At 41.4% G+C, this 16,290-nt stretch overlaps 1 protein-coding gene across 3 annotated transcripts in view; it reads right to left on the bottom strand.

Moving 5' to 3' along the window:
* Nucleotides 1–16,290, bottom strand: part of IL31RA (interleukin 31 receptor A) — a 72,032-nt gene that overhangs the window by 8,663 nt on the left and 47,079 nt on the right. For all 3 annotated transcript variants that reach the window (XM_053303587.1, XM_053303588.1, XM_053303586.1), the window contains 5 exons: nt 15,845–15,924; nt 12,408–12,633; nt 8,390–8,569; nt 6,874–6,975; nt 6,034–6,180 (listed from right to left, as the gene is read on the bottom strand). In XM_053303587.1, the coding sequence (XP_053159562.1) occupies nt 6,034–6,180; nt 6,874–6,975; nt 8,390–8,569; nt 12,408–12,633; nt 15,845–15,924 (735 nt within the window). The remainder of the gene's footprint in view (nt 1–6,033; nt 6,181–6,873; nt 6,976–8,389; nt 8,570–12,407; nt 12,634–15,844; nt 15,925–16,290) is intronic.

The following is a 16,290-nucleotide window of genomic DNA, read 5'->3' as shown; positions in this document are numbered from 1 at the left end:
AAAGTTGGTGGTTTTTTGCCCCAATGTGCATCACTTTACACTTGCTTACACTGAACCACATTTGCCATTTTGTCACCCAGTCCCCTAGTTTGGAGAGATCTTTTTGGAGTTCCTCACAATGCATTGTAGATTTCACTACCCTAAATAGTTTAGTGTCATCTGCAAATTTGGCCACTTCGCTGGTCACCCCAACTTCTAGATCATTTATGAACAAGTTAAAGAACACTGGTCCCAGTACCGATCCCTGTAGGACCCCACTTTCTACCTACCTCCATTGTGAAAACTGTCCATTTATTCCTACCCTCTGTTTCCTGTCCTTCAACCAGTTACCAATACACACATGAACCTGTCCTCTTATTCCATGACTGCTAAGTTTACTCAAGAGCCTTTGGTGGGGAATTTTATCATACCTGTCAACACTCTCAAAGAACTCCAGGCAAGACTTTCCCTCATTTCTCCCTTGAAGGAGAACCAAGCCATGCTGGTTCTCCTTTCAACAAGGCCTGTTCTTCTATATGCTTAACCATTTTGTCAGTTCCATCAATTTACCCAGCACAAAAGTTAAGCTGACCAGCCTGTAATTTCCTGGATCCCTTCTTGAAAATTGGAGTCACATTGGCTACTTTCCAGTCCACTGGTACAGAACTTGATTGTAGGGACAAGTTATATATTTTTGCTAGGAGATCGGCAATTTCACATTTGAAACTCTTGGGTGGATGCCATCTGGCCCTGGCGATTTGTTAATTTTTAGCTTTTCAAGACAGTTTGTTTGTTTATTTATTTATTTGAAGCATTTAATATACCGCCCACTCCAAAGACTCCAGGCAGTGTACAATGCCATGTAAAGAAGGTAACATTAAAAATAGCAAACTAAAATAAAAAAATGGGGAAAACTTTGGATAAAAGATATAAAATTCACTGCTTGCTCTAATTTAAAGGAAAATATTTTGAAAATGATGTACAGATGGCATCTTACGCCCAAAAAGTTGGCCGTAATCTACAAGAATATGTCAAATAAATGTTGGAAATGTAAGAAAGAAGAGGGTTCTTATATACATTTATGGTGGACATGCAATAAATCGAGAGGTTATTGGGACTTAATATATAACAAACTTTTAAAAGTATTCAAAATGACTTTTCCTAAGAGTCCAGAATCAATACTATTAGGTATTGATAACCATGCTTTACCAAGGAAATATTGGACCCTCTTCATGTGCTTAACTGCGGTAGCAAGACTGACATTTGCGCGCAAATGGAAAGACAGTCAATGCCTGTCTAAAGAGGATTGGATTCTTAAAGTACTAGAATTGGCAGAAATGGCAAAATTAACATCACTACTAAGAAATAAATTTTAAAAAGAATGGGACCCTCTTCTTGTCTATTTAAAAATACATCACAAAATGGATTTTTGTCAAGCCTTTGAGGGCTAATAACAAATGTCTTTAAAACACCCTAAAGTTGTTTTTTATATGAATTACTGGGGAGATACTGTAATGTTTAATCTATAGGCAAGATCCGGTTATTGTTAACAACACTTGTTCCAATGATGAGATGGAAGTCTTTGTGTGTGTTTATGGGTATTTGTATCATTTGTGTTCGTCCTTTTGTGTTTTGAAAATCGAATAAAAAGTATAAGAGAAGAAAAAAATAGCAAACTAAAATAGATAATGGAAAGGAAATAAAGTAAGCTACAGGGTAAATAAAGTAAACTACAGTTAAGATATTGTAAAACTAATAAAATTTTAAAAATGAAAAAAAAATGGTATCGAAAGCTGCCAAGAGATCCAAAATATCAGCAGAGTCACACTCCCTCTGTCGATCTCCAATTGGAGATCATCCATCAGGCCGACCAAGGCAGTCTCAACCCCATAGCCCACCCGAAAGCCAGCCTGGAAAGGATCTAAACAATCTGTGTCATCCAAACCTGCCTGGAGCTGAGAAGCAACCACTCGCTCAATCATCTTGCCCAACCAAGGAAGATTAGAGACAAGTCTGTAATTAGCTAACTCCAAGGGATCCAATGCAGGTTTCTTCAAATAATGTCTAATAATAACGTCCTTGAGACAAGGAGGCATCCTGCCCTCCCTCTGAGAAGCATTTATTATATTTACCAGACCCTCTCTGATAATATAACTATCAGATGAAATAAGCCAAGTTGGGCAAGTGTCAAGAGAGCAGGTGGTAGGGCGTGCAGTCCGAAGCAGTTTGTCCACTCTGCAGTAACTGTGGAGTCTAGTTCAGCGCGAATACAAGATATCTTGTCTGCAAAAAAGTTGTTAAACCTATCCCAGCGAGTGACAGATGGTTCCAGATTCAAATTCAAGGCAGAGGGGGCATGAACTAGCCCCCTCACAACCCTAGACAACTCAGCTGGACGTGAATTTGCAGAAGCAATGCGGGCAGAGAATCATCGCTTCTTTGCTATCTGCACTGCCAGAGCATAGATCCTCAAATGAGCTCTGTGTTGCAAACTATCAGATTCATGCCGAGACTCCCTCCACTTGCACTCTAGTCGTCTGCCTCGCCACTTCAGTTTCCGCAGTTCATCTGAATACCATGGGAAAGACTTTATAGCAGGTCAGAAAGGATGCTTAAGTGTGATTGTGTCTACCGCTCTAGTAAGTTCATTATTCCATGTTTTCACCAGAGCATCAACAGAATCACTTGCAGAGCCAACTGGAAACCCTTCCAAGGCTTCTTGGAATCCTATTGGATCCAATAACCTTCTCGGGCGGACCAACCTAATGGCTCCTTCACCCCTACAGAGGTGGGTTGTGGCTGCAAGTCTCACCTTAACCAGATGGTGATCCGTCCATGGCAGTGGGGAGATAACAGGGTCCCCCACCCACGGAACACCACCCTGATCAGAGCAAAAGACCAAGTTGAGCGTGTGATCTGCATCATGCTTTGGTCCAGAAACCACTTGGGATAGGCCCATAGTCATCATGGCCGCTATGAACTGAGTATTGATGGAATCTCATCCCAAACTGGCAAATGACCTGGCCCAGCAGCTTCATATAGATGTTAAAAAAGAAAGGGCAAGATAAGTTCCATGCTTTCTGGAATGATTTGACCCTCCTGACTTTCCCTTCCAACTTCCTTCTTACCAGTTCCCTCATTTTTTAGAAGTCTCCTCTTCTGAAGTCCAACGCATCTGTGTTGGACTTCCTTGACAATTCTCCACTCGCATATATGCTGAATTGTATCAGACTATGGTCACTGCTACCCAATGGTTCTGCAACTCTGACATCTCGCACCAGGTCTTGGGCACCACACAGGATTAAATCCAAAGTCGCCATCTCTCTGGTTGGTTCCGCAACTATTTAGCACATCTAGAAATTTGGACTCTCTCTCATTACCTGAATGTGAATTTACCCAGTCTATGTGTGTGTAGTTGAAGTCACCCATTATTACTGTCCTGTCTCTCTTTGACTCCTCTTATTTGTTTCTCCAACTCCAGGTCACTCTCAGCGCTTTGATCCGGAGGGCAATAGCACATCCCTAGTAACACATTTCCTTTTAAGTCCTCATAATGTTACCCATAATGATGCTGTGGAGGACTCTGGTCCACCTAGGTTTTCTAGCTTATTGGAATCTATTCCTTCTTTAATATACAGCACCACTCCTCCCTGAATCCTCCCCTTCCTGTCCCTTCTATAGAGTTTATATCCAGGAATAACCGTGTCCCACTGGTTCTCACCATTCCACCAGGTTTCTGTTACACCCACTATATCTAGGTTTTCATAAGTAAACAAGTATACTCCAGCTCACCCATCTTGGCTCAGAGGCTTCTGGCATTGGTATACAGACACCTATACGCTGGGTCCCTCACCTGTTGTTAGCGTGTGCTATCCCCCTTACCATCATTTGACCTATTTGGCAAGCTGTCCTGTGTTTCCTTCTGCTCAACTCCTGGCTCTGCTCTGTCCCCTTCTGGTTTATCCAAAACATGTTCACCCTCACACCTTAGAGGATTTTGCTGGCCAAAGCAGATACCACCCTGTTCCCGCCGGCAATCCCCCAGGCATCATTTTAAATGCTCCTCGGCTACCTTCTTGATTTTTAGCGCCAGCAGTCTGGTTCCATCTTGGTTCAAGTGGAGCCCATCCCTTTTGTACAGGCTTTGCTTCCCCCAAAATGTATCCCAGTGCCTAGTGAATCTAAACCCCTCCTCCTGGCACCACCGTCTCATCCATGCATTGAGACCCTTCAGCTCCACCTGTCTCACTGTTGCTGTGTGTGGAACAGGTAGCACTTCAAAGAATGCTACCCTGGGGGTCCTGGACTTCAGTCTGATACCTAGCAGCCTAAATTTGGCTTCCAGCACCTCCCGGCTGCATTTCCCAACATTGTTGCTCCCAACGTGCACCACGACAGCTAACTCCTCCCCAGCACTGCCCAACAGCCTACCTAGACGCAGTGTGACATCCGCAACCTTCGCACCAGGCAGGCAATTAACCGTGTGGTCTACATGTGGGTCACAGACCCATCTCTCTATGCCCCTAATGATTGAATCACCCACTACTAAGAGGCCCCTACCCCCTGGAGGAGTATCCTCTGTGTGAGAGGATATGGGCGCATCACCCAAGGAAGCGATCCCTGCTAAGGGAGTGTTTCCCTCTTCCTTGGACAGCTGTCCTCCTTCCCTGAGACCCTCATTGTCCATGACAGCAGAAGCGCCATCAGCATGGGAGTGGGATGCCTCTACCATATCCCTGAGGGTCTCATCCACACACCTCTCTGCCTCCCTGAGCTTCTCCAGGTCAGCCACCATGGCTTCAAGGGAACGAACTTGCTCCTTGAGAGCCAAGAGCTCTTTACACTGAGGGCACACCCACGACTTCTGCCCCTCAGGCAGAACATACATGCGACTTTCTGTGCAATACACTGGGAAGCAACCTCTCCCCTGCTAGCATTCTACCTTCTAGTTTTATCTAGTTTTATTGGCTATTTAGAGTATATGGGATTTGACGCTAGGTACAGTTGTCAGCTAATTAATGGTTTTTAGTTTTGTCCTCCAAGAAAATTACAAAGGTTTGGTAGTACTCACCTTATTCTTGCCTTGTGTGTCTCCCCACAGCTTTTCCCACCAATCGCCCGCTAAACTCCTGCTAAACTCCTTTGTTATCTGTTTGCAAAGTCCTGTTAGGAAATCTCCTGGGAGCAAAGCTCCTCTGGTTCGAGCCTTGTATTCAACACCAGCAGTCAAACTGACTCAGCTCAGGAATGTGGGGCCTCCCACAAACTGGGGCCCTCACTCACATGGAATGAATGAATCCCCCACTTAGGCTTCTCCTCTGGCAAAAAGTTGCTTGTTGCTACAAGCGTGTTGCTTCCTCCCTCCTCAAGACTAGCAAGCAACTGCCTCTCAGGAATGAAGCTTCCACACTCAGTAACTTGGGTGGCAGAGCACCTGGAGCTCAGTTCCTGGTCTACCACATGAGGTCTGTTTTTTGTTGGAAGCTTTGAAAATAAGTGACTAGGCATAACATCCAAGCAGCAGGGAGGCTGGGTGGGTGTAGTGAATGATCTCAGATCACATAAAGATAATCTGTTACAGGTAAGCAAAAGTCTTAGTTGTGTACTTCAGTTTTTTTGTATCTTCTCCATGGTGTCATTTGTTTGGGAGCTGAAAAGGCTGTCTCTGTCAAATGAGAGATTTTCTATTTTTTTTCTTTCATATCCAATTGAGGATTGGTAGATTGTAGCCAAGCCTGAGAAATGGCTCCCACTAGTAAGTGTGATTCCATTTGTTGGATGGCAGGGAGGAAACAGCCTTGCAGGCCTGCAGAAAAATGACAGTAGCAGTAGCAAGGCAGTCAATCAATTTCATGGGATGACCCCTGGTTCTAGTGTTATGTGAGAGGAAGAAGAATTTCTCTCTATCCACTTTCTCCACACCATGCATGATTTTATAGACCTCTATCATGTCTCCCCTCATTTGGTTTTTTTCTAAACTAAAAAGCCCCAGGTGTTGTAGCCTTCTAAACTAGCAAGCCTTCTAAATTTTCTGATTCATACATGTATACATACCCAATTCTTGTCCACCGTCAGGTTTGTAAAATACTGTATATTTGATAAGACAGCCATTTGTGTTAGCTTTCGGGATTTCTTTCCATGTTATGGTAGCATCATTTTTACCAGCACTTTTCCGTTCGGGCGTAGGACCTACTGATGGGGCTAAATCAATTACAGAGGTACAATTAACAAATTGCAAGCTATGTTAAAATGCATCCATTTTTAATCAGTGCTGCTAAATGCAAAGCAGTTGTAGCAATGCACAACTTCTATTTACCCAGCGCACTATTAACAAAGCCATACCCACGCATAGCCCACAACAAGTTGTATCAGTGCCCCCCCCCCAGCCCAGTACTATGATTGGCAGCCAGCGGGGAGCTTTTCCAGCCCCTAGCCATCAAAGGGCGCTTCTACCCTACAGTCTTTCAGCATTGCTCTGGAACTGCAATTATCTAGAAGTGGACTTAACACGGAGGTTCCATACCACCCTTAATATAGCACCATATTTACCAGCAACACACTTCCCCAAGGTCAGGATCCTCTTAGAATATTTATTCACAAGCAAATTTTCCTTCAGCAAAAGCTCCCACCATATTAATTAAAAGCTTTCTGCTTGCAGCTTCTGCCCCTTTTATGCTTGCTATTCAGGACAGCTGGGGGAATAATTGCACCTGGGATAGCATGTTAATTGCCCTTTAATGCCATGGTTTTTTTTTCTGCAGGTGGGATGGGAGGGGAGGGAGAGAAGACTTTAATTACCCATTTCTCCCCCCCCCCCTTTTTAAAGTGAGTTAGTACAATTTGAGGCTACTGGAACAGACTGAATATACTACAGAGGCAGTCATGTGTACGTACGTCCTTCATGGAAGCCAAATTCTACGGAATGTGGAACTTTTATTTCTCTTCCGTGGAGGGGATACACTGAGATGGTATAACATCTACCTGGTTTGAAAGCTCCTGAAAGAAAACAGAGGCACAGGTTGTATTCACTTCACAAATTGCAGCAAGAACCACTAATACATGTTGTTATATGTACCATACATAAGCATTACATGCTTGTGTAACAACAAAAGGTAGAACAGCAAAACACAGTAGTCTGGACTTCAGAGCTTCACTTTAGGAAACATTTTACCTGCCATGCTGAACAGTGATATGGACTAGGAAATCTATAAGGCACCATTTATATGTGGGAGAGACTTAGCAACCTCTCTCTCTGGTAATGAGTTTCCTTTCTATAGGAGAGCCCCTTGTGCATTCCTCTTTCTGACCATCTGCATTACACAACTACTTCCAAAGCTACCAATCATTTCCAGATTGCACCCCAAAGACAAATAAGTTAGCACCTCAATCCAGCAAAGGCGATTCACCTGCAGAACAGCTATCTGCGTACACACCCTATGCTGGATTGGAATAGACTATGCAGCAATCCATACAGCTCTGATTGGGTTGTTGTAGATCATTCAGCTTCAATCACACTGAAACACAGCCCTAGGAACAATCCAATCTATCTCCTGCACACAAAAATGTATACATGCCGTTCTTTGCAGACCAGCACAACAATGCATGTGTTAAAGGGGGTGGGGGGTATGTCAGTGTGAAGCAATGTTATGTACAGAGTAGCAGGAGCAGCAGGAAAGACTGCAACGAGGGCTGGATTCATCTCCCCTTACAATTTTGCTATTAAACAGCCTCACTTTCTAGCAGAAGACTCGAAAAGTATTACGCAGCCAAAGGTTTTGAAGTTTTATTTCAATATGTAAATGGAACTGGCTTCAACTTGCTAAAAGGATTACAGTGCTTCTCTAAGTGATATTGCTTATCACTTGCATACAAGCAGATAATGTTGTACATCAAATTGACCCTTTTACTACTCATTTTTGTGATGTATGTTTGTTGTTTTCTACTCTGCACCTGTCACTATGACACCTTCTCCAAAACACAATACTCTAAAATAGCCCAAGCAGTTTCAGTGTGATTACACTGAAGGGCTGCAGCAATGAAGAACAGCACTGCATTCCTCTAAGCTTGATGTTTGTGGGTATCTAACAACAGTCCTACGCATGAAAACAATAATTACACTGCTACTAATACCAAGTAGGAAATATATATGCCTAACATGTTTTTAGTTAGAGAAAGTGGGGATCAGGATCAGTCTTCCCTCTAACAGGGATTCCCAGATGTTGTTGACTACAACTCCCAGAACCCCCAAGCAAGAGCCATGGCAGCTGGGGATTCTGGGAGTTGTAGTCAACAACACCTGGGAATCCCTGTTAGAGGGAAGACTGATCAGGAAGTATAAAAAATAAAGTAAGCTTCAGAGAGTCAATAGATCCTTCGTCACAGTCAGGCATAAGCGAAGGTAAACACTTACCTTTGGGAGATGTCCAGGTTGTGGCATTTCTTATATACTGCCATGATCTCTTAGATATATCCATGTCCGACGCATACCATTCTACAACATAGCCATTTATTTCTAAATCTGATGATGTCCATTCCACAACCACTTCTTCATGTAAAGGAGAAGACTTCAGCATAGTAATCCTTTGAGTATCTAAGAGAACAATAATTGTCCACTTCATCAGGAATGCTGACTTTAACAGTTGTCTGCAATGTAGCCATGTGATTAATAAAATCCTTAAATTATTTAAACCAAAAGGAACAAGAAAAATGTGTCACAACGTAATATTTCTTGACAAAAGCTTTATAATATTGGTCCACGGTAGAACAGAAAACATTATCAACCGAGCATGAATACTTATGTACATTTATATCACATAGGAAGTAAACAAACAAGTAGTGAAGCTACCTGCAGACAATTCATCTCTTTTTAACTATTTATTTTTCACTTTAAAAAAGATACAACACTATAAAACAGTTCACATAAAACTAGTGTTGTATTCTACCTAGTAATCTTCTACGTTTTATTGTTTAGAAAGTTTGTCCCAGTGGAGATCCTGTAGAGAGTGTGGGGGGTGGAGTCAGAAAGGAAAGGGAGGAGAAGGAGAAAATGGAGTTGTTTCTGAAATAAAGTCTTAGTTAAATCCACATAAGATTATTTTGGTTTACAAGGGAAGCAGTTATAAGACAACTAGCAAACAAATTATAAACAAAATACAAACATAATTCAGCACTATTAATATTCAAAAGGGCACATAAAACATACATATTATCTTAAACTTAAGCATTCCACATAATAAACATAATCTTTAACCACTCTGGCCTAGTATAAGTGGACTTAGAATTGCCAGCATTAAGAAAAGGAATCCATCTTTCTAAACAATTTTTTTAACTCACATTTAAAGATGCCTTAATTTGTGAGTATAGTTTGACCTGTATTAGTAATTTCTCATATTTTTTGAAACCAGTCTCTTATTCCTGGTGGTGTTCTTTTTTCCCCAATTAGAGGCAATTTTAAATTTTGCTGATATTGATAGCAACACAACTAATTCCTTCTAAAAATTTGAGGCTTGAATTTCTCTTATTTTACTCTCATTGAGTAAAATTTTCTCTGGTTTATACAGCACAACACTTCCAGTTATGTCTTTTATATACTGCAAGACCCTGTGCCAAAATGGGAGTATGCAAAGAGAGCACCTCATATGGATAATATGTACCTGTTTTACCAGAATTTCTCCAGCAAAGAGATTCATTCTTTCAATTCGTTTATAAAGGGAATGGTACTGGGTTCTACTAACATGGAGCCTTACTTCTTAGTCCCAGATGTACAAGGCCACTCATGAGTCTTTAGTACTTTACACAGTACATTAGAAACCTGAAACTGGTCCCAAACACTGGCTGACATCCAAACAAAGTTACTGAATATTATTACTCAGCAAGCAATCGAAAAGTTACTTCATTTCAACAGGACTCCTAATTTAGTCTGGATATCAGCCATTTACTCAGGATAAGCCCTATGGAATTCAATGGGGTATATTCAGGATTGCAACTTTTGTGGAGTTACAGAATTACCTTTACAACACAGCAATCTCTGCCACAGGATGTGGTGAGATGGCCACTAGCTTGGATGTCTTAAAAGGGGCCTAGAGAAATTCATGGAGAACAGGTCTATCTACTAGTCTAGTAGTTATAGACCACTTCCAGCCTCAGAGGCAAGATGCCTCTAAACACCAGTTGCAGGGGAGCAACGGCAAGAGAGAGGACATGCCCACACCTCTTGCCTGTGGGATTCTCAGAGGCATCTGGTGGGCCACTGAGGGAAACAGGATGCTGGACAAGATAGGCATTGGGCCTGACCCAGCAGGTAGGGGTGTGCAGAACCAGGTTCGGTTCGAACCGGCCCAGTTTGATGGGTTTGAACTTGAACCGGATCAGCCTCAAAAAATGGCCGGACCCAATACGGACTGGTTTGACCCAGTTTGAGGGATATACTTATGTAGTGATCAGACTCTCATCCCTCTAAAGAGTTGACCAGAAGTGAACCCTGTCTTGACTGACAGGCTGGTGAACTCCAGGACTCAGCCAATCAGCACACCAGGTGGATGGGACTCAGAGAGCTGTTGCCAGGAAGAAGGAAGTTCTTTGTTGAGAAGAAGGTAGGTGAGAGGTGCTTAGATAAGGACATATGGCCATGGAGGCTGGCTGCAAGAGAATGACTCTGCAGATCCTTAAAAGATAGGAGGGCAAGAAGCTTGAATTCTCACCTGGAGTTTGGTGAGTTCAAGGAAAGGAAGCCTGAGCTTTGGCTTCGGGAAGATTAATTTAGGGAAGCTGGTTGGGGGCACACTGCTGGGGGAGAGCACCTGTGGGGTTTAGAGGAGCCAACGAAGCCAGTAAGGTGCCCACTGCCCCCACCACCTGTATTCCACATATATTTAACCTTATCACATGAGTAAAAAGCTTATCCCAGTTTACAGAGGGCTCCTTTTGTTATGAATGTGCTGTTTCATGGATGTTCTTTTTTGACTTTATTCCACGTGTGTATTGTCTTCATGGTCCAATTCCACAGAACTGGAGAGTTATGTCCAACTCTCCTATGGGTATTTTGGCTTTTCTTTTTTCTCAAGCAACTTAATTTTATTTGTGTTAAATCAAATTAAACAATGCAAATGTTATATTCTGTATTAAAGCAGATGTGATGTTAAACGTATCATTTTACCATATTGTTCTGTTTTTAAAAGCAGTCAGAGGAAACTGGGACCATGAAACAGTTAGAGAGCTGCATTAGCAGCTTCTCTCCCAAGGCAAACAAAGCTCCAGAATTGTTTTCCAGAACAACAGTTTGGGAGGAAAGAGTTAAATCCCGCCCACCAATGCCATTGTTCTATTCAAATCGGGGTCTTGTGAATTTGTTTTTCTTTCTTTAAGGAAGGACAGTGATTAGTGTGACCCACAAAATCTGTATTTGTTTTGGGGCATTTTTTGCTCATGTCATAAGTGAGCAAATTTTACAAAAAAATTTGCTCATGTCATAAGTGAGCATAAGTGTTGTACTAGGACTGAGGAGACGAGTTCAAATCCCCATTCACCTCTAAAATTCACTGGATGACTCAGGACCAGTCACTTCTCTCTCTCAGCCTAACCTATCTCACAGGGTTGTTACATGTAAGCATAACCATGTATACGGCTTTGGGCTCCTTAGAGGAAGAGCAGGATTTGACGTGTAGCTAGGGGAGAGTAGACTTGTATTTGCCCTTCTCTCTGTGGCCCCTTGTGTGCACCACTCATGCCCCTTATGTGTGGTGTCATGTGCAAGGGGCATAGTCAGTCTGTGCAGCACTCCAGAGCTCATTTCCCAGCCGGCTTAGTTGTTGACTGGGTATCTTCTTCATTTCTTCCCTCTCTCCAAGTGAAGGAGGGAAACCTAGGCAGCAATAAAGCCGGCTGGGAAATGAACTCTGGAGGACCGAGCTGGCCACGACCCTTCATGCTGGCTATGCTCCCTGTGTGTGATAACACATATAGTGCTGGCTATGCCCCCTGCATATGACATCACACATGAGGCATAGCCAGCTTGGCCGCCTAGAAATCATTTCCATGCCTGCTTCCTTGCTGGCTGGGTGTTTTCTTTGTTTCTCAGGAAAAGGGAGAGAATGAAGAAGATACCCAGCCAACAAGGAAGCTGGCTGGGAAATGGGGTCACTGAAGCTCAGTGGGAGGGACAAGCCAGGCAGCCCCCAGGAGCTGGGCAGCTTGGATTCTTTGAACCTATTTGCCCAATTAGAGCTCTGCCACTGAGCAGGATATACTTACAGTAAATAAACAGTTAAGTGCAATTATGTTGGGGGATTTTTAACCTAAAATATATAGATCCCAAGTGTTCACAACTAGACAGAATGCACATTTATAAAAAGAATGGCAAATATCTGTTCCCAGATCAAGGCAACCAACTTCTAAATGAAAATCTCCATATACTGACTGCATAAACTCACCGTTGCTTTCTTCATAGCTCGATGGAATTCTCAAAATAGCTTCAGAAGAAGTTTTAGCTGTATTATGAGCAACAACGCTGAACTCATATGCATCCCCTGTTAGGTTGAGAGTGACAGTCTTGTTACTGGTGTTTATTATAGGTTCAAAGGAACTCTTGCTTTCTGCAAACTTCTTGCTTATTGTATAGCTCTGAATTTTTCCAGAAGATGGAAATTCTTTTCGTTCCTGTTTTTAAAAATAAAAATCAGTACATGGGAGCAATTAAACAAAATACTATAAAAAATACTAAGATGTGAGTACACAACACAGCTGGAGTCCAAGAATTTCCCCTGTGCTTACTTCAGAGTTACAGATGTCCTATTTACATTACAATTTATGTCATTAGAAAATAATTAGCTTGGGGTGAGCTGTCAAGTTTCACTTTTTAAAATGTGTCTATTAAATCTGTTTTAAATATATTCCCATTTTTTGTTTCTAGCAACAAGAACATTTTCAGTGATCCACTGTAGCTGCAAGCATTATTAAATAAATATTACCAATTATTTTCAGCAAATAATTATAAATTACTTCATTTTACAATGTTTATATATTTAATCACAACAACAGCCCTCCAGTATTCGTGGCTCATTAAAGATTTCAATATGGTCATCACATATCCAATTACAACTATTATTCACTGTACCATACTGGTCTGCATTTTACCAATGTACTCTGCTACTTGATTTTAAAATCAGATAATCACCAGTTTATCCATTCAGTTACCCTTTATAACTGCTGTAGAAGTGTGTAGGGCTCCTGGCAAGCTCCCAGACCAGTGGAGAACTGCACAATGACACCGACTGCATGAAGTGGCACTTCTATGTCAGTCCTACAAGCATGATATCATCGAGAAACAGCAGACCTAATTTCCTTGAAGGCGTTTAAATTGCATCCAGCTTACATACTGCACAGTAAGCCATACATCCAAAAGGGATGCAGGCTCACTGACTGCAGCACACTTACCAGCCCGTTCCTGCTCCTAGTGCAGCCTGGGTGCACAAGTGAGCATGTGGTAGCAAGCATGAATTGTCCCATTTGCTAAGCAGGGTCCACCCTGGTTGCGTATTAATGGGAGACAACATGTGCGAGCACTGTAAGATATTCCCCTTAGGGGATGAGGCCACTCTAGGAAGAGCATTTGCATGCTTGGATGCAGAAGGTTCCAAGTTCCTTCCCTGGCATCTCCAAGATAGGGCTGAGAGAGATTCCTGCCTGCAACCTTGGAGAAGCCACTGCCAGTCTGTGTAGAAAATACTGAGCGAGATGGACCATGGTCTGACTCGGAATTGGTAGCTTCGTAGGTTCTAAGCTCACTGTGCACCCAAGTAAGCCTCCGACTTTAAACCTTGTAAGCTGCCATCAGCCCTCTCAGGAATTGGAAAGGTGAAACACAGATATGCAGATGAACTCAATCGCTGCAGCTTACATGTAGGCCTTCCATAGATGTGCCACTTCATTCAGACAGCAGCTTCACACAGTTGCAGCTGGGCTGCAAGGCCGTCAGCAGTCCTACACACTCACAAAAGCAATTGAATGGGGGTTGCAGAATGTCTGAACAAGACCAATGAATGGGGGGTATACTTTGGAAGAGTTGCCTGCTTGCTTCTATTTGGGGACACTTTTGTCATCCCCACCTCACCCCAAGCCTTGCTCTTCAGACCTAGAAATTAGCTAGAATTTTCAGAGTTCTGTTATAAGACTGAAGGCTACACTGAAGAACCTCATGGCCGACATAAAGGCTATGTATTTTTCCATGCCTGGCATAAGTATATATGTACACATGTTTCCTTCAGTTCTACCAGCCTTCCTTGGGACATATTGTGAACTGCTTTGCGCAGCCCCTTAGATGACCTCGCTTTTGTTAATGAAAAGCAAATAATTCCTTGAACCAAATTTAGCAAAAGAAATTTAAATTGCTGCCAACGTTCAGTGCACTTGTTCTTCCAAAAGACAAAATCGGCCTAATATCGAGTAGTAGGTGAGACCCATCGTTGACCAGGTAAAGTCCTTTTGCATAGATTAGGCAAGTTCAAGAAATTAAATATATGTAATAGAATTTTTTTTAATTCATGTGCTTGCAAAAGGGAAGAAAGAGAATACTTTGAAATTTGTAGGATTTCAACTTCAAACATTATTCATTTTATGTGGTAGATTTGAATCATAATAAATTTGAATCTAAGAAAGATCTGATTTTGTTGGGCATGATGTCATTTTGGAACTATGTATCTGATAATTGTGTTAAAAATCTATTGAAAACAGCTAAAATATGATTTTTTAAATTTTTCTTTTAAAAAAGAAAATTATTTAAATTTTTATCATGCATATATTCTGGTGTTAAAAGTAGTGCATTCAGCTAATTTAAGTGGCAAGATTGTGTATGCAAAAATCTGGTACCTGTAGGTCATGGGGAAGTATGACTTTATTTTGCCCAAACTATTCATATTTAATAGGTAGGAACATAAGAACATTATTATTATTAATTCGATTTCTATACCGCCCTTCCAAAAATGGCTCAGGGTGGTTTACAAAGAGAAATAAAACAAATAAGATGGCTCCCTGTCCCCAAAGGGCTCACATTCTAAAAAGAAACATAAGACACACACCAGCAACAGTCACTGGAAGAACATAAGAATAATAAAAGGCATTCAATGGGGAAAACAACTCAAAGTCCCAATCAGAGTAATCAAGATTGTTAAGGTTTACCATTTTTATGGTTTCTGAATCATGAGTTTCCAACACAAGGAATAAATATACACACATACACATATACATGCACACACACAATAAAATTGAATGTCTGTTTGTCTGTTCCCTATATATTCCCACACCCTTTTAGCTATTGGGACCAAACTTTGCAAAGTGACTTCCTATGACCCTACGAGTAACATAGGGTACCCGGGAACTCCGACAACCACCTCGCACAGACAGATATCCACAAAACATATGGATGCAATAACAAAGAGTCATATTTATGGTGACACTTGCACCATAAGCCCGAACAACACTGGGTACTTAAAGCTAACTATAATAAATTAGCATAGCTTTGCGAGGTAATTCTATTAAAAAATAAAGCGGTCAAAACAGAAGAGCACAGCACATTCAGCACTTGAATACTAAACACACCTGAAAACACACCTCTTCAACCAGGCTTTTTCAGCTTTTTAAAACTTGTTTTTAAATAGTTCTGAATATTTAATTGTTGTTTTATGATGTTTTTAATTGTTAATTATTGTTTTATGTTTTATAATTTTTGTTTTAATGATTAATTGATTTTAATGGTGTTTTAATGTAAACCGCCCTGAGCCTTTTGGAAGGGCGGTATAAAAGTTTTAATAATAAATAATAATAAATAAATAAATAAACAAGAAAAGATTTGGATGTAATACTGTGTTTTTACCTTCCACAAAAGATGCACAGTTCGGTTTCCAGTGGGCTGGTGTGATTCAATTACTCTCCATAAGTCTACTTTCAAAGGAGCTATTAAAATACAAAAACAAAGAGCATGAGCATCCTACTCCTTTTCAGGTCTGACTCCTGAAAGATAGTACCAACTCCCCTCTTTAATACCGATTCAGCTCTCTCAGTATTCAATAATTGTGCAAATGCTCCATCTTCTTAGCATCGAGCTCAGCCATAGCTGATATATAGTATTACATTCATTTTTCACAACAAATACTACATCTAGGACATGTTTGCCCTGCCTTTTTATAAAAAGCTTCCTATGAAGTAGATTTCACAATCACTCATGATCACTTTGTTCCATAAGATGTAATAAGTTGGAAAGTTTTTCTTCTGGCAAGTCCCAATGTTCCTTCCAGTAATATGGATGCACTACTTTAACTG

Source organism: Hemicordylus capensis, chromosome 2 (genome assembly GCF_027244095.1).
Source record: "Hemicordylus capensis ecotype Gifberg chromosome 2, rHemCap1.1.pri, whole genome shotgun sequence".
Classification (NCBI taxonomy): Eukaryota; Metazoa; Chordata; class Lepidosauria; order Squamata; family Cordylidae; genus Hemicordylus; species Hemicordylus capensis.
The sequence above is the reverse complement of the archived record's forward strand: the minus strand, read 5'-3'. Positions and strand labels throughout refer to the sequence as shown.